The 26,549-nt window shown below is 41.3% G+C and overlaps 1 protein-coding gene across 1 annotated transcript; it reads left to right on the top strand.

Moving 5' to 3' along the window:
* Positions 1-5,788: 5,788 nt before the first annotated feature.
* LOC117521181 (homeodomain-interacting protein kinase 1-like) lies at positions 5,789-12,677 on the top strand. Its single transcript, XM_034182532.1, has 11 exons — positions 5,789-5,878; positions 7,511-7,716; positions 7,846-8,037; positions 8,728-8,909; positions 9,312-9,435; positions 9,541-9,660; positions 9,740-9,829; positions 9,925-10,097; positions 10,191-10,305; positions 12,208-12,297; positions 12,612-12,677. Exons 1-11 carry the CDS (start codon positions 5,818-5,820, stop codon positions 12,675-12,677), a joined length of 1,419 nt encoding a protein of 472 aa, XP_034038423.1. The 5' UTR covers positions 5,789-5,817.
* Positions 12,678-26,549: the final 13,872 nt, after the last annotated feature.

The raw sequence follows: 26,549 nt of genomic DNA, 5'->3' as shown, positions 1-26,549 counted from the left end.
ATGAATGACAAAACTATAGAAGATTTGCTCTATGTCTGCAGTGATTGCCACAGGTTCTTTGCCGAACCGCAAGAGGACTCAGATAAGTGTAGTCTTCATATCTGGGCCACTCAACAGGACATTATTCAAAGAGGTGTCTTCATGAGTGGCACGAGAGTCAAATACTGCATGTATCTGGTTTGGTTTATGAGGATGGTAAACATAAAACAACAACAACAACAAAAAAAATCTGTAGGTACCAACACTCTTTATCTTTAACAAGTGGCGGGACTGGTTCAGCATGTCCTAATTCAAACATCTTATGCATGAATTTGAAGTGTTCTTGCATGTGGGCTTTTCAGCAAGCATGTGGCACAGTGAAGTGAGACATTTGTCTGCTTGGTCTCAGTTGTTGGGTAATCTGCACCTATTTGGTTTGAAAGGTTGTGGCGCCACCCAGATGGTGTACTCGTTCATAAACATTTTTTCATCCATGATCTCTCGGAACAAGTCATCATCCACTGACATAGCAGGTTTGTCATGTGAGGTTCTCAAACAGGTTTTTGCTGAGACAGTCATTTTCATCTATGTCAATAAAGCTGGTCATGTTCAAACAGTTAAACGGGGAGTCAGTTTCATGGACCTTTTCTTTGACATGGAATGAGTCAGGGAAAGAGTCTAAGAGAGATGTGCGCTTGTTCAACACTGTCGTACAGTAAACACATTGCTTGGTACGTGAGCACCCCCTATGCAGACCTCACCTATGATGATCCAGCCAAGGTCGAGGAGCTGGGCGAATGGGGCGTCATGAGGGCCGTTGTGGTGGTCTCTGACCTTGTGTACTCTTGGTATGTCACGACCGAGGAGGACCAGTATTGAAACATTTGGGTCCAAATCTGGAATCTTGTCTGCCAAGTGTTTCAGGTGAGTGTGGTGATTTGTGACCTGAGGTGTCGGGATCTCAGCTCTATCATCTGGGAGCATGTCACACATGATTAAGGTGGGAAGCTAAACACTAGTGTTGCCATCTAGAGACTCTACTGTGGAGCCATGAGCTTCCTGTGCCCTTGTCTCTCACACACCAGAGAAGGTTTTCAGAGTGTGTTTGTGTCAATGTTGAAGAAAAAATTCTGTCTTTGCCTGAGATCTATTACTTTGCTCATCTAACACAACAAAGGCTTTCACTGCTTCTTCTTTGTGTCCATCAGGATCAATATTTACTAGACAGATTTTGGAGCAAGAGCGTGAACTGTTACCTTTTCCACAGATTTCTGTGCATTTGGATAGAATGGCTTGGAAGGGATTGTCTCGTTGCTCCCCGTCATGCTCGTCTGGGGATGCTGATTCTGGAGCCTTCCATGGTGCAGCGCCGTGACATGGTGGTTACTTTTACACTCATTGCAATGTACACTTGGGTCAGTCTTTTGCCATGTGGTCGACTGAGGAACAGCACTTGAACAAATGTTCTTTTCTTTAAGAATTACTTTTCTCTCATCCAAGGTCTTTGCTCTGAAACCACAACACTTGCAGAGTGAGAGTGGTTTGTTGTGGAGATGGTACTGTTGATCTGGGTCAATCACCTTTTTGTTAAGATGATCACAAGAACCTTTTGGAGCAGATATTTCAGTTTTGCAGACAGATACTGCAGTCCTGAAGTTGGGCTTGTTCAGTCTTTCTGGCTTAGAAACACTTGCACCACCAGTAGAAAACAACGGGGCAAAACTTGGGTCATTGAGAGTTTTAGCTTTGTCACACACAAACTTCACAAAGACTGGGAATGGTGGGTAGGAAGCATGGTGCTGCTCTTTGTCAAAGGATGCTGAAGTGATCCACTTTTCCTGGAGGTGGAATGTAAGTTTCTGAACAACAGGAGTGATGCCCCCGGACGTATCTAAGTAACTGGGGCCATGTAAGAACCCATCTACACAGGCTGCATCAAGCTCTGTGAGAAGATCGCCCAGCTACCTCAACTTGTGATTTTCTGTTTGCGATTTTGGGAAAAGCATTCTCTATCGCTTCAGGAGACCCATAACTGTCCTCCAGTCTTTCCCACACCATTTTGACACCAGCTGTGGGATCATAAATGTGCATGGCACTTAAACTGACTGACTGGCTCTTAGAGAGCGGCTGAAATCTTTGTCTGTTGTATCTGAGGTTGGATACTGCAGGTGAGATGTGAAGATGGCATTTTTGAATGAGCTTGGAGCATAAGAAGGTTCTGCAGCACTGTTGGCGTTGTGCTTTGGTGAGTGCACCACTGGTAGCTCTTGGAACTCGTATTCACTGATGTCACTGTACTGTGCGCCGTGTTTGACTTTATTTTGGGTAAAGTCACCACTGTCCATTACTTGCAGGCCTACTGGAGGTAATAATAGGTTGTAAAACAGCTAACCGATCATCTGCAGAGGAATGGTCTATTTGAAGAGTTTCAGTCAGGTTTTAGAATTCATCATAGTACAGAAACAGCATTAGTGAAGGTTACAAATGATCTTCTTATGGCCTCAGACAGTGGACTCATCTCTGTGCTTGTTCTGTTAGACCTCAGTGCTGCTTTTGATACTGTTGACCATAAAATTTTATTACAGAGATTAGAGCATGCCATAGGTATTAAAGGCACTGCGCTGCGGTGGTTTGAATCATATTTATCTAATAGATTACAATTTGTTCATGTAAATGGGGAATCTTCTGCACAGACTAAGGTTAATTATGGAGTTCCACAAGGTTCTGTGCTAGGACCAATTTTATTCACTTTATACATGCTTCCCTTAGGCAGTATTATTAGATGGCATTGCTTAAATTTTCATTGTTACGCAGATGATACCCAGCTTTATCTATCCATGAAGCCAGAGGACACACACCAATTAGCTAAACTGCAGGATTGTCTTACAGACATAAAGACATGGATGACCTCTAATTTCCTGCTTTTAAACTCAGATAAAACTGAAGTTATTGTACTTGGCCCCACAAATCTTAGAAACATGGTGTCTAACCAGATCCTTACTCTAGATGGCATTACGCTGACCTCTAGTAATACTGTGAGAAATCTTGGAGTCATTTTTGATCAGGATATGTCATTCAAAGCGCATATTAAACAAATATGTAGGACTGCTTTTTTGCATTTACGCAATATCTCTAAAATTAGAAAGGTCTTGTCTCAGAGTGATGCTGAAAAACTAATTCATGCATTTATTTCCTCTAGGCTGGACTACTGTAATTCATTATTATCAGGTTGTCCTAAAAGTTCCCTGAAAAGCCTTCAGTTAATTCAAAATGCTGCAACTAGAGTACTAACGGGGACTAGAAGGAGAGAGCATATCTCACCCATACTGGCCTCTCTTCATTGGCTTCCTGTTAATTCTAGAATAGAATTTAAAATTCTTCTTACTTATAAGGTTTTGAATAATCAGGTCCCATCTTATCTTAGGGACCTCATAGTACCATATCACCCCAATAGAGCGCTTCGCTCTCAGACTGCAGGCTTACTTGTAGTTCCTAGGGTTTGTAAGAGTAGAATGGGAGGCAGAGCATTCAGCTTTCAGGCTCCTCTCCTGTGGAACCAGCTCCCAATTCAGATCAGGGAGACAGACACCCTCTCTACTTTTAAGATTAGACTTAAAACTTTCCTTTTTGCTAAAGCTTATAGTTAGGGCTGGATCAGGTGACCCTGAACCATCCCTTAGTTATGCTGCTATAGACTTAGAATGCTGGGGGGTTCCCATGATGCACTGAGTGTTTCTTTCTCTTTTGCTCTGTATGCACCACTCTGCATTTAATCATTAGTGATTGATTTCTGCTCCCCTCCACAGCATGTCTTTTTCCTGGTTCTCTCCCTCAGCCCCAACCAGTCCCAGCAGAAGACTGCCCCTACCTGAGCCTGGTTCTGCTGGAGTTTTCTTCCTGTTAAAAGGGAGTATTACCTTCCCACTGTCGCCAACTGCTTGCTCACCGGGGGTGGTTTTGACCGTTGGGGTTTTTACGTAATTATTGTATGGCCTTGCCTTACAATATAAAGCACCTTGGGGCAACTGTTTGTTGTGATTTGGCGCTATATAAATAAAATTGATTGATTGATTGATTGATTGATAATAGTGCGATGGCTTGTGCAGAGTCAAAGTGGGTATTAGCTGGCGGAGGTGGGACTGGGTTTTGTTGAACAACATCCTTGCTGTTGTTTGGAGAGCAGGTATCTCAACTTCATCTAAGGCAGCCGCCTCCAGGACCTCTGCTTCGGTGATGGTTGCTGCAGCAGGACTCTGTAGATGCAGTTTAAGGTGGTCGGCGTTAAGCTCTGCCTTCTTTTTTGTAGCTTAAGCTTCGATGTGGACTTGGGTTTTTATCATCTCTGCTATTTGTTGAGCGTATGATGCTTGTGCTTGAGCGGCTGCTGCTTTAGCATGTACTTTTGCTGCCAAGACATTTGCATTGGAATGCTGACTGACATGTGAGATGCTGGAACAGTTGGATCTCCTTTCTCACAGTTCACCCATGTCGCTGACTGTAGCATGAATTTCGTGGTCGTGGACAGCAGCGTTGTTTTCTGTATCATCTTTTGGCTGGTAATTGATCATGTCTTTTTACTATTCTGCCTTTACTAGTGTTTCAGAACCAGCTTTGCAGATAGCTAACAGTCTCCAATAAAAAAATCCAGGAGCCCTCTTGCTGTTTTGGTGTAATTTACTGGAATCACTGTAACACAATAAAAACAAGATGCATATTACAATCATGAATGAAAAAATAGCATACACAATGTATTTACATGATAATTATCCATATAAGTAACCAAATGTTAGTACCTAAAACCCGATTGTATTAGCTAGCGGCTAGCACGATGCTAATTTACATGGAAAAAGCCATAGAGAAGCTAACGCTGTTAGCGCTTTATATTTTCAGGACAAATATGAATTGGAAACATCCTAAAATACCTCACTTTGGAATCTAAAGCAAGCTAACAAAAATTTCAAAGCACTTACAGACAGATGTATGTCTAGTGCCAAAAATACACGTTACAGGTTTCAACACTGTGGAAATGCACAGAAGCACGACGGTGGCTCAACCCAGACAAAAAACATAAAACTCAAACTTTAAACAACGTTTCCCACAAGGGGGCAGTACAGATTATTTTAATGTTTGTACGGTTAAACTCAGTTCAGTTTCGTTTACAGGCCTTTTTATACTTTCATTTTTATTTTTTTCATTGCCTGTTAATGTATTTACATATACACATCTGAAATGAATAAATAAAACAGGAAACACAGGTGTGTGAAGTGGCACATGCAGATGCCATCGGAAGTACCAAGACAACACGCCGCTGCCACAAAATGCCATTTGCTCCTGCTTGAAAATTGGCTGTGAAGTGATGATTTATTCTAACTTCATCAAAGGGTGCCAATAACTGTCTCCAGCATAGTATTCTAAGTTAGTATTTTTTTTTTTTTTTTTTTTCACTTAATGAAAGCATTTTCTTTTGTTCTTGTTGCCAAATAAATTTGGACATTTTAAAAAACATTATTACTAAATTACTTTGTTTTCCATTTATTTCAAACCATATATTAAAATATGTACAAAAAATACAGTGGTACCGCACCTAATATTATTGATTATTTATTAAGTTTTTAATTAATTTATTTATTTATTTTAACCATGTGAATTTTGACTGGGTTGGTCCAATCACATGTGATCAGTGTTCGCTCTGACGTCATGAACTGAAAGGGATTAAGAGAAGCTTCCTGTCTGCTTCAATTTCAGTTGGTGGCAGTTAGTCATTAGGTCTGGTTGGGTACTGACACAAATTAAAACAAGAGCAGAATAAATTTGTGCAAGAGCATCAAAAGTGATAAAATGCCTTCATATTACATAATTTCATCACTAACTGGAAATTCTAAGGGTCACAGTGGAACATGTAAGCCATTTTAATATTTTGGGGCATTTTGTGATTGTCCCTGTGGGTCTGCTTGATGCTAAAACTCAAAAATTGTCTTCAAATTACAATAACATCTTGGAGAGATTGTTCTTGAGTTAGGAACGAGTCGAGGACATTTTAGTGCTTTTTTTTTCCTGTGAAAAAACATTTAATTTTTTTTCTTCCCATAATATTTACAGCTCATATCAGAATTTTGACAGAACTTTAAATTTTTTTGATTGTTGACAAGTTTGACACATTCATGACACAAATTAAAGACAATTAACGTGAAATTAATTAAATCCAAGAAGTTTTCTGGTGATTCTGAGGATTTGTTTACTTGTTAAATTGGGTCAAATTATGTCACCTGTTTGAATCCAATCAAAATGGAGGTTTACACGAAGTAAATGAATCAAATATGAATAACGCATGTCGTACAGGAGTATTTTTAAACAGGGCCACTGTGATATTTTATCAAAAACTGATTTAATGATGAAAGTCAAGTGAAAATCGTGAACACTGACCACCTCACCTTGTTTCCATAGCTACAGGAAATTAAGCTACATAATGTTTCAGAGTTGCTAAATGCCCTTGTAACAAGTCACATTGTTCTGTGAGACTTAATAATTTAGCCGACGTTAGCTAAAATACATCTTTTAGCCATAAAACGCAACTTTCCCATAGTTTAGATCATGTTAAGCTGTTAAATGGAAAAAATAAACGTGTCTCTAAGTGCTCTGTGTGTCCAATTGAACAGTCTCCAGGGGCGGATCTGTCAGCGAAAATTCATGTTTTTGAAATATTTTCTGCATGACATGAGAACATTTGGCAATTTTTATGTATTAAAACAGTGGTTCCCACAGTGTGGGTGGAGAGCCTCTGGTGGACCTTAAAGGTATTGCAAATGGAACACGAGGTCAGTTTAAATACATTTTACAAAATACAAAAAAAATGCATTTGATTTCCAGTTTTGTAGTAAAGGTCACAATGACCTGAAAATATTGAATTATGTGAAGACTGAACAGGAAAAAAAAAAAGAAAAAACAAATTTAATACATTGTCTGTTAATAGTTCGTCTTAATCTCATATTTAAATTTGTGATTGAAAGGTGATTGCCAGATTTCAAAGTGGCTTCGGAATTCTTAAGTTTGGGAACGGCTACATTAAAGAAGCATAGTGGGTGGTTTGGCGCTTTAAATAACACAAAACCAAACTGCCTTCATACTGACACTTTCCATTATGAAACATTTCCCAGATTGAACTCTCATTTAATATGAAATCACATTCGGCTCTGAGGCCCGTTGGTGTCGGTGTTTATGTGCGGATTCTGTCGCATGAAACAGAGGAAAGTCTGAGACTGTCCCTGGACAGGACACCAGTCTGACACAGGTTACTTCCCCAGCCAAGGCTGGAACCCAATGACAACTGGGTGAACTGAGACAATACACATGAAGTGTCTTCATTAAAAACACAGACAGGGAGCATGAAAAGGACTTGAACCAACATCTGCATAGTGGCAGACCAGCTCCTTATCCACTGAGCGACCTGCTGTACAGATTAAAAAATAAAATAAAATTCAGCACTTTCATGTGATGACTTTTATGTAAGAAATCCACTGATTTCTTTCAACAGGCTCTCAAGAAAACCCACAACCTGAGGACACTTTAGTGAAGAAGAATGAACTCCTGCTCGGCCGCTTCTGTCGCTTCATCGTACGGGAGGTGAAAGGAGAAGGTGTGTTTGGTAAAGTGGCCAAGTGCATCAGAGAAGACACCGGTGAGCCCGTGGCAGTGAAGATCCTGAAGAGGACAAACTGTCTGGATGATGTTGAGAGAGAGGTAGGTCCTCAGAGTCCTGGTGATGATTACGTCTGTTTGGGGCGGGACATATTTCTTCCAGTTTGTCTGTTGTGTTACAGTATGTGAGGAAATCTGACTGAATCACATCAATTTGTCTTTTGTCTCTAGCTTGAGATGCTGCTCAGAATCCGCCAGCTGGATCCAAGAAAGAACAATCTTGTTCATTTCTTGGATAGTTTGGAGCATCGAGGGCATCCGTGTCTGGTGTTTGAGATGCTCGACAGAAGTCTCCACGACGTGTTTGTGGAGAGGGGCTGCAGGCCGCTCCCTCTGTCCGTCATCAGGATCATTCTCATGCAGGTAATTATTACGTGGGTTTAATCATTCTCAAACTTTCAGCACATCAACAGCAAACAAAACTTCACACAGACACTTTTTTCCACCACTGACTCACAGCCTGGACTGTAGTCCACCACGGGCCGAGTCCAGTCCATCTGACCCCTCAAAAATAAAAGTTACACTATCTAAGATATGGACTTAATGCACTGCAGTGGATGCACATGAAATAAAATGCCAAAGATTCACCGTCAGTAGAGATGACAGAGATAAAGGTTTAACTGAAATTCTGCAGAACAATGGCTGTTTCTTCAACTGTGCATCTTTTAGCTCCTTTTCAAATGGGCCGTCCATGTTTCTGTGCTGGTCCACAAAAAATAGAACAAATCCTTGCACACTGTTGATGAGGCTCAAAGACTCAGCAGCACATCCAACAAGCTGGTGACACAAATGGGAATATGAGCATGTGGGCTCATAGTATCTCTACCTTTTATGAAGGTCACTCTGTGAGGGTGAGAACGTAGCAAAGTAACAACCAAACAGAACATGGCTGGGAAAAGTTTTTTGGAACTTTACACATCCAGCCCACCCACGAGTGCCAGGTCTATTTTATTCATATTCTGGGCCAAATCCCTTTTGGCTCCATATCTCAAACTCAAGAAATGTGCAAATTACTGCAACAGAAAATAAATTTGTTCATTTCTTCTTCTGCAGCTGCTACAAGCTCTGGACGCCCTGAAGAGCATCGGTGTGATCCACACAGACATCAAAATGGACAACATCATGCTCGTGGATCACATGGAAAAGCCATACCGGGTCAAATTAATCGACTTTGGTTTGGCGATTCCAGCTGACCATGTCAGGCGGGGCATGACCTGTCAGCCTGTGAGTTACAGGTGGGTTCATCCTGGACAGTTCTTGTTTTAGTTGTGACAGCTGAGGTTGTGTCATTGAATTTAACATAGTAATCCACAGCTGTTCTCTGTGGTTATTAGTCATATATTGTGGTTTCATATCATCAGATGTTTTCTTACCCTTTTGACCAGTGGTGTCCAACATGTTCCAGAAAGTGCAGAGAGGGTGCAGGTCGTCTTTACAGCCACTGACTCTAGCAGGTGATTTCACTGATTGACATCACTTTGAGCAGATGGGATGAGTTCATCAGTGAAATCACCTGCTGGAGTCAGTGGCTGTAAATAAAACCTGCACCCTCTCGGCCATTTCTGGAACACGTTGGGCACCACTGTGTTAGACATTGGTAGCATTTCTTGCATGTTGCTCTCATCTTTCATCTTCAGGGCTCCAGAGGTTGTCCTCGGCCTCCCCATCACTGAGGCCATTGACGTATGGAGCCTGGGATGTGTCATCGCCTGCTTGTATCTGGGCAGGAACCTCTTTAATACAAACTGTCCACACAAACTGGTGAGTAACGTGATGGATTTCAGTGTCTCACAGATAAATATCAAAAACCAGAGAAGACAGAAAGGAGAACGTCAGCTCATGTGATTGGATATATTCTCTCTCCAGCTCAGCAAAATCATCCAGATCCTGGATCAGCCAAGAGATGAGCTGCTCGATCTGGGCCTGTTCACAGATCTGTATTTTAACAAGAACGAGGACTTCAGGGGACCAGCTTGGACACTTATGGTACTGCAGTGATGCTCTGCTTTATTTTTGGCTATTGTTAAGTTATATTACAATATTTACAATATTTTTTTGTTTTTAGACAACAGAAGAGTTTAATTTCGGCAGTTTTCCCAAAAGCCAGTGTGTGAACTCGTCTGAAACGCCCAGCAGTCTGGACGAGCTGATGCCGGTACGTAGTCACTTCTGTACATATAAAAACTGAATTCATATCAATTACTGGCTCTCAGTGAGATTAAATGATGAACCTTTGACTTTACCGATCAGGAATGTGAGAATCCAGAGGATCCCAGGCAGGTTGAAGACAGGAAGGCGTTTCTTCACCTTCTTGAGGGGTTGCTGGATGTGGAGGCTGACAGACGACTCACCCCCAGACAGGCAGTGTTACACAACTTTACAGTGATGACACACCTGGTGAACAGCGTCCCCACCAGCTCCTAGTAAGTGACCATGTGTGTCGTGATGAAAATGTTACTAAATCAGAGAAACATGAGACTTGCTGGATGGTTTGACTGATTTCATCTTTGATGCAGCGCCATGGATGCCGTAGCAACGCTGACTGTGTGGTCAAGAATTGAGGAAGGGTTTGGAAAAGCAGAAAAGAAAGTTCAGTCAGATGGACAGAAGGAGCGACCGAGCAGCCTCCAGGCAAGTACACCTAAAGCCACTGAAGAACAAGGTGATGGTGTTAGTGATCAGGTTTCATCAAAGGATGGGGCTGAAACCAATGCTGAGCCAATGATTTCACCACATAATTAAGGTGTCACATTCCACCAAATCCAATTGAATCCAACTTTTACAAAAAAAAATAATTAATTAATTATGTTCAGACAACATGTGCATCGTAGTAAACGTGATTTATTTGACAAAAATAGCGGTGACAGTGAACAGAATAGTCCTTGGAGGCCAGCGTGTCTGGATGCTCTGTGTAGGGAAAAAGATGGTGCTGGGCGCGGCCGGCTGAGAAACATGCAGGAGACAAACAAATTTAAAGCCAGTTTCAAAAGGCTCTCAAATTCAAACTGAAACATTGAATGTCACTTCCTGAGTCATATATCATAATGTCATCTCTCTTTCCAGCCACTTTGATCTTTGTTAATACTGAGTACTTTTTCACATTATACCCGATCAAATGGTTTTTCATAAATAGACAAATCAAAAAAAGTTCTTGGTCATGTTCTATGCTCCTTTCTTCCAACAGTAAGTATCACAGTCGCCTTCCTTGTTCTTTTCCCCCCTACAGAAGACAAAATGATCACTGCCAAAATGGTATTTTGCTTTGTTTTCTTTAGGTTCAGTCAGAAGTTTGAAGATAATTTTTACAGAATGTGACATTAGGCTGATTGTCCTGTGCTCCTCCATTTGACTGTTCATGAGTTAGCCACATTTAGCTTCTCCCTTGTTTCACTCTGGGTCACCACAGTAGATCTGTGGTGGATCTGCATATTGATTTGAGACAACTTTTAATCTGGATTCCCTTCCTGATGCAACTCCACATCATATGGAGAATGGGCAGGGTGATCTTGAAATAAGTGCAATTAAACACTAGACCATCTCCCCCGTTTACTCACATTTGACTTTTCCTTCTTTTTTGTATGAAGAAAGATCTCCTAAAGTCACTGGTCCATTTCCCTTCTCTGTCTTCACACATAATTTGGCCAAAAAACTTTGTTGGCCAAGGGTCTTGATCAGTTCACTGGTAATGCCATCTGTACCTTCACCTTTTATTGATCTTTATTCATGATTGGCTGCTTCAGTTTCTGATATCAGTAGATCTGGCCCGACATTATCACCAGAGACTATATCGACAAAGCAAATAAAAATAAAAACTTTCAGTCAGTCTCATTAATTTCATTGAAAAGCTCCCTTGACTTTCTTAAAATACCCTTTTGTTAGTTGTTTGGTGAAATTATTAAGGCTCCTGATTCTTATACACAAGATCTGTCCGGAGCACGGACAGAGCACGAAATTATGCGGAGGGGGTCTGTTTGGGTTCTGGCTAGGTTTAGGGGAAGGGGTAGAATTAGAAACGGTAAAAATGAAAAAGTGTCACAACATGGGACGCGTGACTCATTTTGTGACGGGAGCATGAAAAAAAAAGTCTGGGCCAAAAATATCTTGGGTTCAAACAATCTGCAGTGACAAAAATCTAGATAAATGGAAGAATCTCTGCAGTTTCCATTTTGTGCCAACTTTTTCTGTTTTGAGGTTGTATTAAATGTTAAGTGGACAGCATTTCTAAAGGACTCTTACATCTGACACATATAGTCAAAGTGCTTTTCTATGATGCCTCATATTCACACACGTCTGAGTGCAAACGTGCAACACACAACTGCACACTGGGAGCAATTTTGGGATTAAGGACCTTGCTCAAGGACCCGAGTGATTTTCCCCAATCCATCAGGGATTTGAACCCAGGATTATCTAGTTTTAAGACCACCACTTTAATCTCCAAACCATCACCTCCTGAGTTACCCCCTTTAAGTATGAAGTATTCCTCCTTTAAGTCTTTGGGTATGCCTACATTTCTTTGTGTCATTGTTTTTTTAGAACAAGAAACGAAGGATGGACGACGTCTCTGATCTGGACCTCCATCAGAGTGCTGCAGCAAAAAGGAGAAGGGGCCCTGAGACTTTTTCAGTAAGTCAACAGTCCACCTTATGTTGATGGAAGCAGTGCTGATAATCCTGTGACTGATCTTTTTCTGATTTCTGTGTGTTTAGTCATTGGGTATGACTGAGTTTCTAAATGACTTTTGCTACTTTTTTAGGCACACAAACAGAAGTCTGAGGAGATGATTCCTGCCAAACACAATCAGCGCCCCTGGTTCAGTAAGTAAAGACTCCAGCTCAGTGGAAGCAGTGCTGATAATTCTGTCAGTGATCTGTTTCTGACTTCACCATGTTACATCTTTGTTTGGCTTTCATTCTTAATTATATTTACATCTTTTTCAGGCTGGTAAACTGCAGTTTCAGAAGATCCCAGATAACAGTGGACAGAAGAAACGAGTGACACAGTGAAGCTCTGCCGGAGTTTAAACATGCATTGTCCATGTGCACGGACTCAAATACAACCCCAGTGAAGTTGGGGCGTTGTCCTCAGTTCCCAAACGCTTGAGTGTTGTTAGAAGCAAAGGTGATGTAACACAGTGGTAAACATACCACTGTCCTCAGCTTTTTTGAAATGTGTTGCAGGCATCCTTTTCAAAATGAGCAAATATTTGCACCAAAACAATAAATTTTATCAGTTTGAACATTAAATATCTTGTCTTTGTGGTGTATTCAATTTTATATAGGTTGAAGAGGATTTCCAAATCATTATATTCTGTTTTTATTTACATTTTATACAATGTCCCAATTTCATTGGAATTGGGGTTGTAAAACATTTCCATTTATAAAAAAATGTGTATTTGTGAAAATGTGATCTCTGTGGGGCCGTGGCTCTCAAACTGTGGAGGTAAATAACACCTGGATTCAAGTAAAGGAGTTTTTTTTGGGGGGGGGGGGGGGGGGGGTGAATGTCTGGTTGTGCAAACTCATTAAAATTCAAATCAGTGATTTCTTCCAATAAGATTTTATTTAATTAAGAAAAAAATACAGATATGTACAGCAACAACATGCACAATGCAAAATAAAAAATTTAATAATTTGTTTGTTTGAAGACATTTGTTGATCTGTTAATTTTACCACTTTTAGTCTTTGGGCAGCCCTAATCATGGCTGCAACATCAGTGATGTCACAAAGGAGTTTGTTTCTCCAAAGGTCATAAAATAATTGGTAAACATAACTTGACTTTGCGTTCGCCAGGCGATGGACTGGCTTCACGTCCAGGGTGAACCGCGCCTCTCGTCCAGTGACCGCTGGGATTGGCTCCAGCCCCCGTGACCTTTAACAGGTGTAAAGATAACAACTCATCTGATTAGTACCAGATTTGCTTCAGAAGATGATTCACTGTTAAAACACATTGGAAACACGGCCTGAAACATTTGTTTCAGAAAATGTTTAATGGCTTGCTGCATAGCACTGGAAACCCACAAACTATTGAAAACACCACATGAAGCATTTGCTTCAAAGGAACGATTCACTGCTACAAACTGCTGGACAGGAAGAAACTTTCCTCTCAAATAATAATTTTAAAAAGTGTGATAGTGTTTCAAAACAGCTGCATTTATTTCACTTGACTGCCCCCTGCTGGGCCACGATTGTCAAACTGTGGTGGGAAATAACGCCTGAATTCAAGATAAGAAGTTTTTTAAAAAAATAATAATAATGATAATAAATGTATATGGTGGTGCAAACTTGTTAAATTCAAATGATTTCTTCCAGAAAGATGGTATTTAAAAATCAATAAAAATGGACATATTAATGTATTAATGGTGATTACGTGCACAGTGTCAGTGTCTCCCAGTGAAAAGACCCATTAATTTTCTTGCAGTGCTAAATCAAAAAATGTATTAAGTCTTTGTGTTGCCCAAATCATGGCTGTACCCATCACTGACATCCTCAGGGAGTCATCTGGGGGTTTCCCCCTCTAAAGATACTAAAATAATTACTCACTGAATAGCTTCAGAAAATTAGTCAGTGCTACAACCCACTGGAAACAAAACATTTGGATAACAATATGACACACTACTACAATGTTCTTGTAACATGACATGAATCGCTTGCTTCAGGAAATGCTGATACGATGCTACAAACTGCTGGAAAAACGTCTTTAAAACATTTGCATCACAATATGAGACACTGCTAAAACCTCCTGGTAACATGATGATCAAATCTGAACAGACGGGTCCGTTCCCACAGACTCGTATGTAATTTAATTCAAACATTGTGTTATGTGTCGACGCGGGTTGAGGAGCGGACCTGCGTCTGACTGAACCCAGCGCTAAAATAACCAGAAAGCGGTTCCAATAACAAAACAATTTATTTTCCCCGCTTTTGTGCAATACTCGGTGTACAAACATAAAATGTGTCTGTCTGGCGCGCTCTCCAGCGCCCAAAGGGATCGAAGCCCAGCGCCTCTGGACCCACGTTCACGCCAAACACCCCCCAGGTGGACACGACAAACCGACTCTGTGAAGGATAGAAAAGGTGAGGTAAGTCAGCATCTACAACTAATATCCTTCAAAGGCACACACTATCAGCAACACATTCAGGTCTGAATTTAAGCTTTATGTAAATGAGCAGCTTCTCACAACAGGTGGAGGATCATCTGTCCGCACGCCACGGCCGTGAGAAGCAAGCTGCACAACTCTCATCAATATTCACATATACTGCGTAACAAAATACCAAATTACTGTTAACAATTATTCAGACAATCAAATCACCTCTGATGTGTGCTGACAGCATGTGTCCCTCACCCGTCCTCCTTCACAGGCACGATGTGTCAAACCCAGGCGCGGTCCTCAGCGTCTCACAAACGAACATCACAAGGTCGAGTTCCCGGCAATTCTGCTTGAATCACACATGGCTTAAATGCAGAACGCCATCTCATTATCTGCTTCAGCTGAAAGTCTTTAAGGTTGCACGTGAGCATCATCCACAGGTGCTGCATATCACGTTGATGAGGGTGAAGGACTCTTCTGCCAGCACCTTCTCCACAGACAATAAATCAGTTTGCATACCACCTGGAGAGCAAAGAAAAGAAAAGAACACCAAAATGTCCAGCCAAACCCCCCCAACACACAACACATTGTGGGCAGAGATCATTGTGTGCATAAAGTTACCCTGACAGGTTCTTTTTGTTTGGTGGGTCAATAAACAGCAGGTCATTGATAAGAATGAACAACCTCCACCCAGCCTCAGCTTCTTCTTTGAGGCAAGACAATATCAAGACCAAGATTGAGATATTATATAACGAGACAGAGACCAAGGCATCAAAAATGTGTGTTGAAGCCATGAGACCTCCAACACTGCTAACCATTAAGGCCCATGTTGAAAAATATGCCACATTATTTGTCTGATCATAATTCCAAAAAGGTGTAGTTTGGACTATCTCTGATTGAATGTTATTGAGTTATGGGGTAAAAACAGCAAAAAATTGTGTCAAAGATCAGTCTCAGTTTGTACAGGGGTCAAAAGTTAAAGTTACTCCAATTTCAGTAAACATGAATGTAAATTATTGATTGAAAGAAAAGGATTAATAATTGGAATAGTTTTGTCCATGTCAAATGTTTGGTTTCCAGAGTAAAGGTCAAATAAGGTCAAGGTCCATTGGATTCTACCACATGTGTCATATGTCACCCTGGAACGTGATAACTAAGCATGACAAATAGTTTTTTCCATTCATTTTTAAAACTCTATTAACTAAACCAATTATTTGCATCACTTCTTACCAAAATTTGAGCAACTTTATCTTTGGCCCCCTGCAAAAACTGACTTTTGTCAACATTTTTGCTGTTTTTACCTCATAACGCCACAGACTTCAGTCATAGTTTGTCCAAACTACACCTTTTTGGAATTATGATGAGACAAATACTGCAATATATTTCTCAATATGATAGTTAAATTTTGACCTAATTCTTCATTGACCCTGACCTGCCTATAACTGCACCCTGGGATGGCTATCATATATTTAAGTACCGTTTTGTGCCCTTAGTGGTACTGAAAACCTGATCGGCCACTATTACTGGTGACACAACAGTCACACACTGCACAATGTATGGCTTCTCCAATCACAGTCACAGGAGTGTATTACACTTTCAGAGTTGTCATGAATGTCTGGTTGGTTTCCTTCACCAGTCTCCTTCCAAATCAGTTGGATCTTATCAATTAGACAACTTGTGATCAAACATATTAAAATTTTTCATGTTTTTTCATCTATTTTATCTTCTCACCCTGAGATGCCTTTTCCACAGTGGTCCTTGAAAGTTACAAAGTCCTGCTGTTACCAGAACATCAGTGATGCTCACTGGGATCTGGTGCTTTAAGATCTGTAAGGTTTTCTGTGTTTGAATGGCTCACTGTGCATGAAATCAAAACTTTGGGTTTGAAACTTTCAGTACATCACAATTTGATTATCAGATGAGGAAGGGCTGGACACAAATGCTGAGCTCAGACACAGAAGGGGTTCGGACAAAAGGTTTTACTGGGTTACCAAGCAAAAAAAACAAACAAACAAATAAATAAATAAATAGGTCCACAGTAAAACAGTCTAAATTCAGCAACAGTGTCAAAAACATTAGACTAAGGTGTGGTCCTAAAAATAAGCCGGTATAGTCATGAAAGACAAAACCAGGTTGAGAACAGAGCATGAAAAGGGCTGGAAGTGAACACATACAGTGCAACGATCTGAAAAGAAAGCGAAGGAAACAAGAGGTTTAAATACAGGCTGTGATGAGTAGTTGATTGAAAACAGGTGTGCAGGAAAGTTCCAGAGCAGTGTGTGGAAAAAGGGGAAGAACCACCCACCACCAAAGACCCAAGTGACAGACAAGAACAAGTAGTGACACCAAACCCAAGCAAAAAAGCATCAGACAAAACCACATTGATAACTAGAAGCACTCAGAGAGTGCAAACCTCCGCCAAGGCCATGGGGTCACTGACACCATAACATCTACACGCCGTGGAATCATTGAACGTAAAAAAATGTCTAAATGTCTAAAATGTCACCTTTCAGAGTGGCCTTTTATTGTGGGCAGTCTAAGGCACACCTGTGCACTAATCATGGTGTCTAATCAGCATCTTGATATGGCACACCTGTGAGGTGGGATGGATTATCTCAGCAAAGGAGAAGTGCTCACTATCACAGATTTAGACTGGTTTGTGAACAATATTTGAGGGAAATGGTGATATTGTGTATGTGGAAAAGGTTTTAGATCTTTGAGTTCATCTCATACAAAATGGGAGCAAAACCAAAAGTGTTGCGTTTATATTTTTGTTGAGTGTATTTGACATCCTTGACTATGAAAACATACCAGTAGAACTTCAAATCACTTTTATGTCTTTATTAGTTCAAAAGTTATTGTATAAAAATGATTTTTCAGTAATTGCGGTGCAATGAATTCCAACAATATAATGCTTAAAATTCTGTAAGTCTGTGTATCAGTCTTGCACCTTTCATCTTAAAAATGAATAAATAAATTTGTCTCTCAAATCAAGAAGAAAAGGTTCAAATTCTCACTTGTGGGAAGATTGTTTTGAGCAGTTTTCCACTCATCCTTTCACTCTACCCGCTTACTCAAATTAAGGGTCATAGGGGGGCTGGAGCCTACAGTATCCCAGCAGCTCTTGGCCTTGAGTCGGGTTCACCCTGAACAGGACACCAGTCTGTCACAGGGCTTTTAGCAGCTTCTCTCTGGTGAAAACAAACAAGCAACCACCTTAAAACCATAAAAATAAAGTGTTAGAAATTAAACAGATAACCCAGTTGAGACAGTTTTGGCCTTGCAGAGTGTTGTGTTCGTGCACTAATGGTGGTGCACACGCTCATGTAATAAGTCAGCTCTCTCCTCCTGTCTCTCTATGTTCTTGTATTCTTTAACATGGCACACAGTAAATTCAGTGGACTTGGTCCACTGGTGTTCAACTATTGCTCTCCTTTAGTGGAAGTTGGTCTCACTGTGAGCGTGCACGTCAACCTCAAATGTCTTGGCAACACATGACATCTTTATCACCCTAAAAACAGTTATGCAGGATGGATTCCATCCAGAGATGAGTGTGGTGTCTGTTTTCTGTTTCTGTACCCTCCTGTCCTGTGCACTGGCAACATTACTTCCATTTTTGTTTAGAGTTTTTCTGTAAATTGTGTCTGTAGCATGGCCCAAGTAGAGGGTCACCCTTTTGAGTCTGGTCTGCTTAAGGTTTCTTCCCCAAATCATCGTAGGGAGTTTTTCCTTACCACTGCCCCTGTGTGCTTGCTCTGCGGGTTGGTAAGGTTAGACATTAATTGTATGAAACGCCATGAGGTAACGTTGTTGTGATTTGGTGTTACATAAATTGAAAATTTCAGTTTCTGAAACAACACAGAAACACCTGCACCGCCACCTTTCATGTTTGAAAGTGAGATAAGCAAACTGATTCTTTCTAATTCAGTGATCCCATCATATCTGGTCCTGTGTGGCCCTGACGTTTCATCAGTCCTGTCCAAAACTGAATTACTCTGTCCTCAGCTCACACACAACCACTCCACCACATTGAATCCATAATGACTCCAAACTGAGTTAGACTGACCTTGACTTTTAACTTTCAAAATGACCCAAAGGTTATGTGACATTAGAACAGTGTCACATATTACGTATGTTTAATCACAGTCACAGGTGCATCACCAACAGATTCCTGGGAACAGCTGTAGTGGAAAGCTGTGCCAACATTCAATGTCCTAAGTTTGCATCAAGCAGAGGTCATGAAATTTCTTCAAAAAGGAGAAACTCAACACAGCAAGGCCTGGTATATCTCCAGGTGTCAAAGGGAGACCCTCCACGTCAACACAGGATGGGGAAGTTATGGAGAACAGGTGTAATGTGCTCCTGTTTACGTACTCATCAGAATTCTTGCTACACTGTTTCAAATGTATTGGAGCCATGAAGGCTTTTTTTTCCAGAGATCCCAAAGAGCAGGGACTTACAGTAGTCAAGCCAAGAGGAGACAAAGGCATGGATGAGTTTTTCAGCATCAATGATGACTTTGTACTGCAGTGAGGGTAGTTTCAAGTTGCTGAAATGGTTCAGTTTTTGCTGCCCAAATATCTACGAGTGGAAGTGGAAAGAAGTGAAGTCTGTGTGGCCTAAAGAATTACTTGATCAGCAGTAGGCACAGACAAACCAGTGACCCGGTGTCACTCCTGACAATTAACCCTCAGAGAACACGGCCTCTGGAAAGCAAACCAACTCATTGATGCTTTTACTCTTAAACACAAAAACAGCACATTGTGCTGTTATGAAGACATCAATGGTAGGTGAAAGATTTTCTCTCTACCTGCTGTTGGCATTTTTTCTCCTGAGGCTGCAGGCTACATGTGGAGGTCTGTGAATATGTGCATGGAACAGTAGCCTTTTCAACAGGCGCATTTTCAACAGTAGCCTCTTCAGTCACTGAGGGACTGAAGAGCTGTGATTTAGTTGAAGTGAAAGGTGTGAGAAAGCTGAGTGTGTGTGTGACAGAGTGAGTAGTGGTGAGGAAGGGACATGGAGGAGCCAGTTCCAAAAAGAGCACGATCAATTGCTTGGGAGCACTTTGATCTAATAAGCCCCAAAAAGGTCAAATGCTTGATTTGTGCTCAAGAGTTGCAGCATTGAAGATTTAACAATACATCTTCAATGCTGTGACACCTGAGGTCCAAACACCCCAAGACATCAATGGCTGCTGCTCCTGGAGCAGGAATCAGGCCATATAAGCTATAATTTATTCTTTATCTAAGATTAAAACATACTCATAAACAAAAATAGCTCAGCATGTCATACTGTATTTCCATTAAAGGCAGATAAGCTGATTTGGATGAGGCACTGGTGGACTATGTTGTGCAAGATGCACAACCGTTCAAAATAGTGGAGAGCAAAGCCTTCAGGGCTTTACTACAAAGGTTTGACCCAACATATGCCTTGCCTTTTCACCAAACTTTCAAATGTATGGTGGAGAAGAAATACGAAGAGGACAAAAAGAAGGCCATAGCTGAGGTGGAAAAGGCAGAGTCAGTAAGTCTGACTGCTGATATGTGGACATCAATGATCATGGATGCCTATCTTGGGGTCACCTGCCACTACGTAAAAGAAAACACTGAGCTAGCAAGTGTTTTGCTGGGAGTGGGATATTTCACCCAGTCACACACTGCAGAGCATTTAAGGGATGCCATGGAGCTGCAACTTGAACAATGGGGCTTGAAACAGAAAGTCCACTGTATAATCACAGACAATGCTGCAAATATGATTCGATGTGCTCAATTGCTAAATGTGCGCAATGTGCCATGCTTTGCACACAGTTTCAACCTTGTTGTCAAGAAAGCCCTGGATTCAACTCCAGTTCTTGCAGACATAAGAGTAAAAGCTCGTCGAATTGTGACATATTTTAAAACCAGTGTCAAAGCAAAAGAGAAACTCAGTGACATTCAAAAACAGCTACAGAAACCACAACACAAACTAATACAAGAAATGGAAACACGCTGGAATTCAACATTTTTCATGCTCCAGAGGTTGTATGAGCAGCGTGAACCAGTCAGAGCTGCACTTGCATCCCTCACCACAGATATACCTCCCCTCTCATTCAATGAGTATGATACCATAAGTGATTGCCTTGATGTACTGGCACCATTTAATATGGCCACAACCGAGCTGTTGGCGGAAAAAACTGTATCGGCTTCAAAGGTTATCCCTCTCATCCAAATGGTTCAACATAAACTGGCAACAAAGGCTGCAGGACTGGTTAACTGCACCTCGCATTTTCAACAATTCTCGATCCGCGTTTCAAAACGTTAGCTTTTGGAAACCAATCACATGCCCAGGATGCAGTAAACAGAATAACAGTCGAATGTGCTTCTGCAGTTCGACAGGACGCCATCTACATCACAGGTAGTCGCTCATTTGATAAACTATTATTTAGTTACATATACTTGCATCTTACATATTATCAACTTTATCAGGCTGCACCACAGGAAGAACAGAGGCAGGAGAGTGGAGATAGCCTGTGGGAACGACTGGACAGCAGAGTTGGTTTGTATCATTCAATGATATAAACATGTCGCAGTCTATCCCAATTTACATAGAATGGCAAAAAAATATTTGTCGTTGCCAGCAACATCAGTGCCTTGCGAGCGGGTCTTCTCCAAAGCTGGAGAGGTAGTGATGCAGAAGAGGAGCTGTTTAAAGCCCAGCACTGTTGAAATTATTCTTTTTTTGAATAAAAATTGTTGAAAGTTGCACAATCACTGTCTCCTATCCCCTCTATTCTATTTACAAATTACAGTAACATAAGCACCAGTTGCAGAAGCACATGCCTTTCTCACTTTTCCCATCACATTTTATCCAAATATTGTTTGAGGAATGATAAATGTACATATAGTCTACAATAAAGGCTTTCATAACTGTCGATTGTGTGTCGATTTTCAGCCAGTTGTGTTGCAGTGGCTCATTGGTTCATGAGGCTTCGAAATTGCCATCACTAACTTTGATAACAGATTATCAGATACCTGAAAAGTTATCTTTGATAAAGATAAAATGATAAACCACCCAAAAATGTATCAGAAGTTACAGATAACCGATAAATTCCAGCAACTACTAATAAATTGAATATGAGTTTTAACACCACAATCGCTTCTGGTAGCATCAAAAGCTACAACAGACCCAAACAAGAGCCCACACTTCTGTCTTTGAACATCCTGCCCCCTGCTGGAAGCTCTTGTTTACTACACAGCTTCCAGCGCAGACACAAGCTGAAAGCAGCCACAAAAGACAACTCTCTACCAGTCATAATGCTCCGGTGGTTTTGATTTATAAATAACATTAATACCGATAGAATAACTCCATTAATGTCAATTCTGTCATTTGTACAAAGTTAAAATATAACATATATCTTTTAATGTTGAATAATGCACTAATTCTGAGGTTTTGTAACAAACACAGACAGCTCGCAAAGGATTTTGGGTAAAATGTGCCTCTGCTAAACACTGATTGTTTCAGTCTTTCATTATGTAAACCAACACGTTAATGTGACGTGTGTCGTATGTTGTGTGTTTACAGATAAATGCTTTTGCAGATGAGTGCTTTTGTAAAATGTTCCATTTTTTTTTTTTGTAAAAACAGGCATTTTTACGGAGCCCTGGAAGTGTCATCGTAAAATGTTTTGCATGTGGAGAGAATTTTATGTTTTATCTTATCATCTTTATGACCTATTTCTCACACCATATTGTCATGTGCTCTCATGAATTTGATAATGTTTTATTATGTTGTGCGCACATTTTATTATATTGTGCAATATGCACACATTTTATTATATTGTAAAACGTGCACTCAATATTGTCTTGACACATAAATGTTGGCTATTCGTCCTATTGACGTTTCAAATCCCGCAAAACCTTGGAGAGGTCGCAGTAACATTGAGAACTGCATTGAGACGCTCTGATCATGCTGCACTTTAGCTGCACACAGACAACACCATTAACATCGCAACATAAAACTATTTTTATATTGTACCTAAAACTCTCGTGACTATATTGGGTTTATAGACGTTGTTATTGTGTTTGTTTTATGTAAACATGCAAGAATCACAGGCTGTCTCTCCGTTATTTTCAATGGGAGCTGCTGTGAGCTACAATCGCTGCCTGATCATGTCGTTCTGGGGGAAAGTGAAGTTTGCTCTTTAATGTCTTATTGTTCTTTACAACACTGTTTGTCCTCTTTGTTCGAGACTAATAGATATATGTCTGAAATTCGGTTTATATGTTGACTGCAGCAACTCTCTGGCACGCAAGGGATTTTGGGATTTGTCAATAGGGCGAATGAATACAACTGGCCAGTAGATGACAGTAGAGACCTTGAAAACTTGCCAAAACAAAATTCCAGATAATCCGTGTCTGTTACATTTAAGATGCTTGGAATTTAATAAACACAGACACAATAACAATGTCTATAAACCCAGAGAATATATTCATGAGAGTTTTAGGCACTAGAGTTTAATGCTCTTGTCCGTAGAGCCTTATCAGAGTGTTTCAAATGCATTTCTCATGTTGTGAACGTACTATTACCCTAACCGGATCAGCAACATGGTCAGAGATACCCAGGCGTCAGAGCCGCTGACACGTCCAGCATGAAAGAAGATCACAGAGTTTTCAAATAAAAGAACCAGACCTTGTTGTTGTACTAATCATTTATTTAATATATAATTTGTTGTTATACAGCATGTTTATCACCACAATAAAAATCTTTACAAAAGTAACAGTCTACAGCGATTTCATTCAGTGTAAATTGTAACAGGTTTTAAACGCATGAAAACAACATCAACACTGGTTACACGAGTTCTTACAGCCTGTTCTGGTACATTGCTGATATTCCTTCACAAATTCAAAAACCATATCATTGTTCTTAACAGTGTTGCGGGTGTATAAAGACAGTTCATCTTTGTACACCGGCTGGTGAGCTGGTGCAGCAGCAACAACTTGGAGCTCAACGCCCAGAAAACAGTGGAGATGATCCTGGACTTCAGGAAAACCACAGCGCCCCCGCCCTCCCTCGCCCTCACCAACAGCCCCATCACCACTGTGGACTGTCACTGCTTCCTTGGCACCACCATCACCCAGGACCTCAAATGGGACTCAACCATCAGCTCCCTCACCAAGAAGGCATCATGGTGTGGTACGCCGGGGCCACAGCCAGGGACAGACACAGACTGCAGCGCATTGTGGCCTCTGCTGAAAAGGTGATTGGCTGTAGCCTTCCATCTCTCCACGACCTGCACGTCTCCAGGACTCTGGGCCGAGCAGGTTGGATCACAGCCAACCCTTCTCACCCTGCACACAGTCTATTCAAACCACTCCCCTCGGGCAGGAGGCTACGGTCCATCCGGACCAGAACCTCTCGCCATAAGACCAGTTTCTTCCCCTCTGCCGTTAGACTCATGAACACCTCATAACTCAGTCACCTTAACCTTAACTCTGTCACTTTATCATTTTATCACGAGTCACTTTACTTTGGTTTTTAATTTCACTCCTCCCACTGCACTGTTTTTCTGTTGCACACAGCCTTTCATATTTCATATTTTATCTTATTTTAGCACATATTTTATATTTTATCTTAGCATTTTATATTGCTCTCTCCTTAATGTTGCACCATTATATCAAAGCAAATTCCTAGTCTGTGAATCCTGTTCATTGGCAATCGCAATAAACTTCTTCTGATTCTGATTCTGATTGTAGGACAGCCCGCAGACTCTTTTAGACAAATAAAAGACACAGTGTTGCCCACACACATCTGACATTTCGTGTTGTAGCTGTCTATTATGATAGAAAATCTTTGTAATCCCAGGTTGATTTTCCAAATACTGTAGGATACCTTTGGGGTATAGGTTGAAGTCCAGGCTAAATCCGAAGGAATCAAAAAACGTAACTCCACCGTCTTTTTCAACAGTGATCGCCAGCCAGTGTTCACCCAGTAAATGCCTTGGGTGGGTATTTACTATGAAAAAAGCAGGCAGTTTCGCTTTGATGCGATCTAATTCATCACAGGCCCACACTCCTCTGAAAATGTTTCCTGCTAAACGCCTCATCACGGCCTCCAACTCGAGGGTGTTCACGATTCAGTAAAAATCGACCAACACTTGCCGTTTGGAGTTAATTTCCAGAATGGAGTCGTAGCACACGTAGACCACTAGCGTTATCGTATGCGGGGTCGCCACTCTGAAACGCAATTCCAGCCTTAGACTGCCAGTACAAACCAGTGACAATGCCCCCGTATCCTCCTCCAGACTCAGGTTAAAGGCGTACAAGGTGTATCCCAGTGGGAAATCGTCACGAGTTATACAGAGAGGAAGATCCTTCAAATGTCTCCCTGTGGCTGTGTACAAATTATAAAACTCTCTGACAGAGATCTCATTGTTAATTTGTGGTTGGAAGGGTTTAGAAGCCACCTGTCTCCCACTTTGGCTTAGAGCCACATATTCCACATCGTAGTGTCGGAAGTTAAACAGGGATAAATCCCTTTTTCCGCTGAAAGCATTGTGGTTCACCATACCCAGGACGACATATTTCGGCATGACCCCCAGAAACAGATTTTCCTGATTGCAAATTCTGGAATTGTGAGGGATAACAGGTTTTCACATTAATCCATGATAACGGATACAGGGCGTTCCCTTTCAATAACGCCGCATTGTGGCTGAGACGAACTGCTGGGGAGACTGAGACTTTCTTAACAAAAAGAGACGCTCCCAGGATGTTTAACTTAAAAGTGCTGTTATCAGCACACATCAGGCTGAAAGCGTCACCTACACAAATCAGCTTAACTCTAATGTCAACATTATTTAACAACGACCTCTCGCAGAAAAAGATGTCTGCGTGTAACGGACCAAGCAGCTGGATTTCTCTCGACCAAGTGGTGAGGCGCGCTCTGCTCACCAGACCTGCGTTGGGCCCGTCATCAGCCATCACGGTTGAATCCAGCTCGCCTGCCGTGTCTTTGAAAAAAAGGCCTGCTGTGAACCGAGATTTGAGTGATTCAGCTGAGAAGTTCAGTAATGTTTCAATCATAGCCCTGTAAGGATGTGTGGTGCTGGACTGGGAAATTAACCTGTCACCCAGAGTGACATCGACCTGTGAAAAAATTGTGTTTAGGGGGTAATTTATTAGCCCCACGCTGGCGTCAGCAGCCAGATTACTCCCGTCAGCATTTGTAACTTTCACCCTGAGATGAATCAGCGTGTTATTTAAATCCAGGTATCTTTCTCCGTCTCCGGGGATAAAAAAATTCGATCGGCCCGGTATCAGTCAGCGCAGATATCGGAGTTATTTCCCCATATTGACTGTCCTCTATCGAGAGTTGCATCGCTGGGATGGTAAATAGGTCTAGCTCGCTCATGGCGCACTCGGGTGAATTATATCATTACAGGCCCATCCTTAAGAAAAAAATATCACGAGACGGTCTTCTCTTCTTGGCGTTCTGTCGGACTGTCTCACGTTTGTGTGAGACTCTTGTTTTTTTTACCCCTGCCTATGCATTTCCCGGGAGGGCGTTTCCTGGGGCGTCGCGAGAGTATCATGATCCCGGATCCTTCCTGCACGCCGGCTTCCTGAGGACGGGACACCCTTTCAACCACACGGCTCACCACATCAGACGCGATATTTTTGGCGGCGTTTTTTTTTAGGTGAGGTTTGGTAAGTGCGTATCCTTGTTTAAATAAAGGCGTGACGAACTTGAATAATTTTCAAAATATGTTACCCAAACCTTTCCCGTACATAACAGGGTCACCGGAATAACC

The sequence above is a fragment of the Thalassophryne amazonica genome, chromosome 12 (assembly GCF_902500255.1).
Source record: "Thalassophryne amazonica chromosome 12, fThaAma1.1, whole genome shotgun sequence".
NCBI classification, from domain to species: Eukaryota; Metazoa; Chordata; class Actinopteri; order Batrachoidiformes; family Batrachoididae; genus Thalassophryne; species Thalassophryne amazonica.
This window is presented reverse-complemented; position numbering and strand designations above follow the sequence as displayed.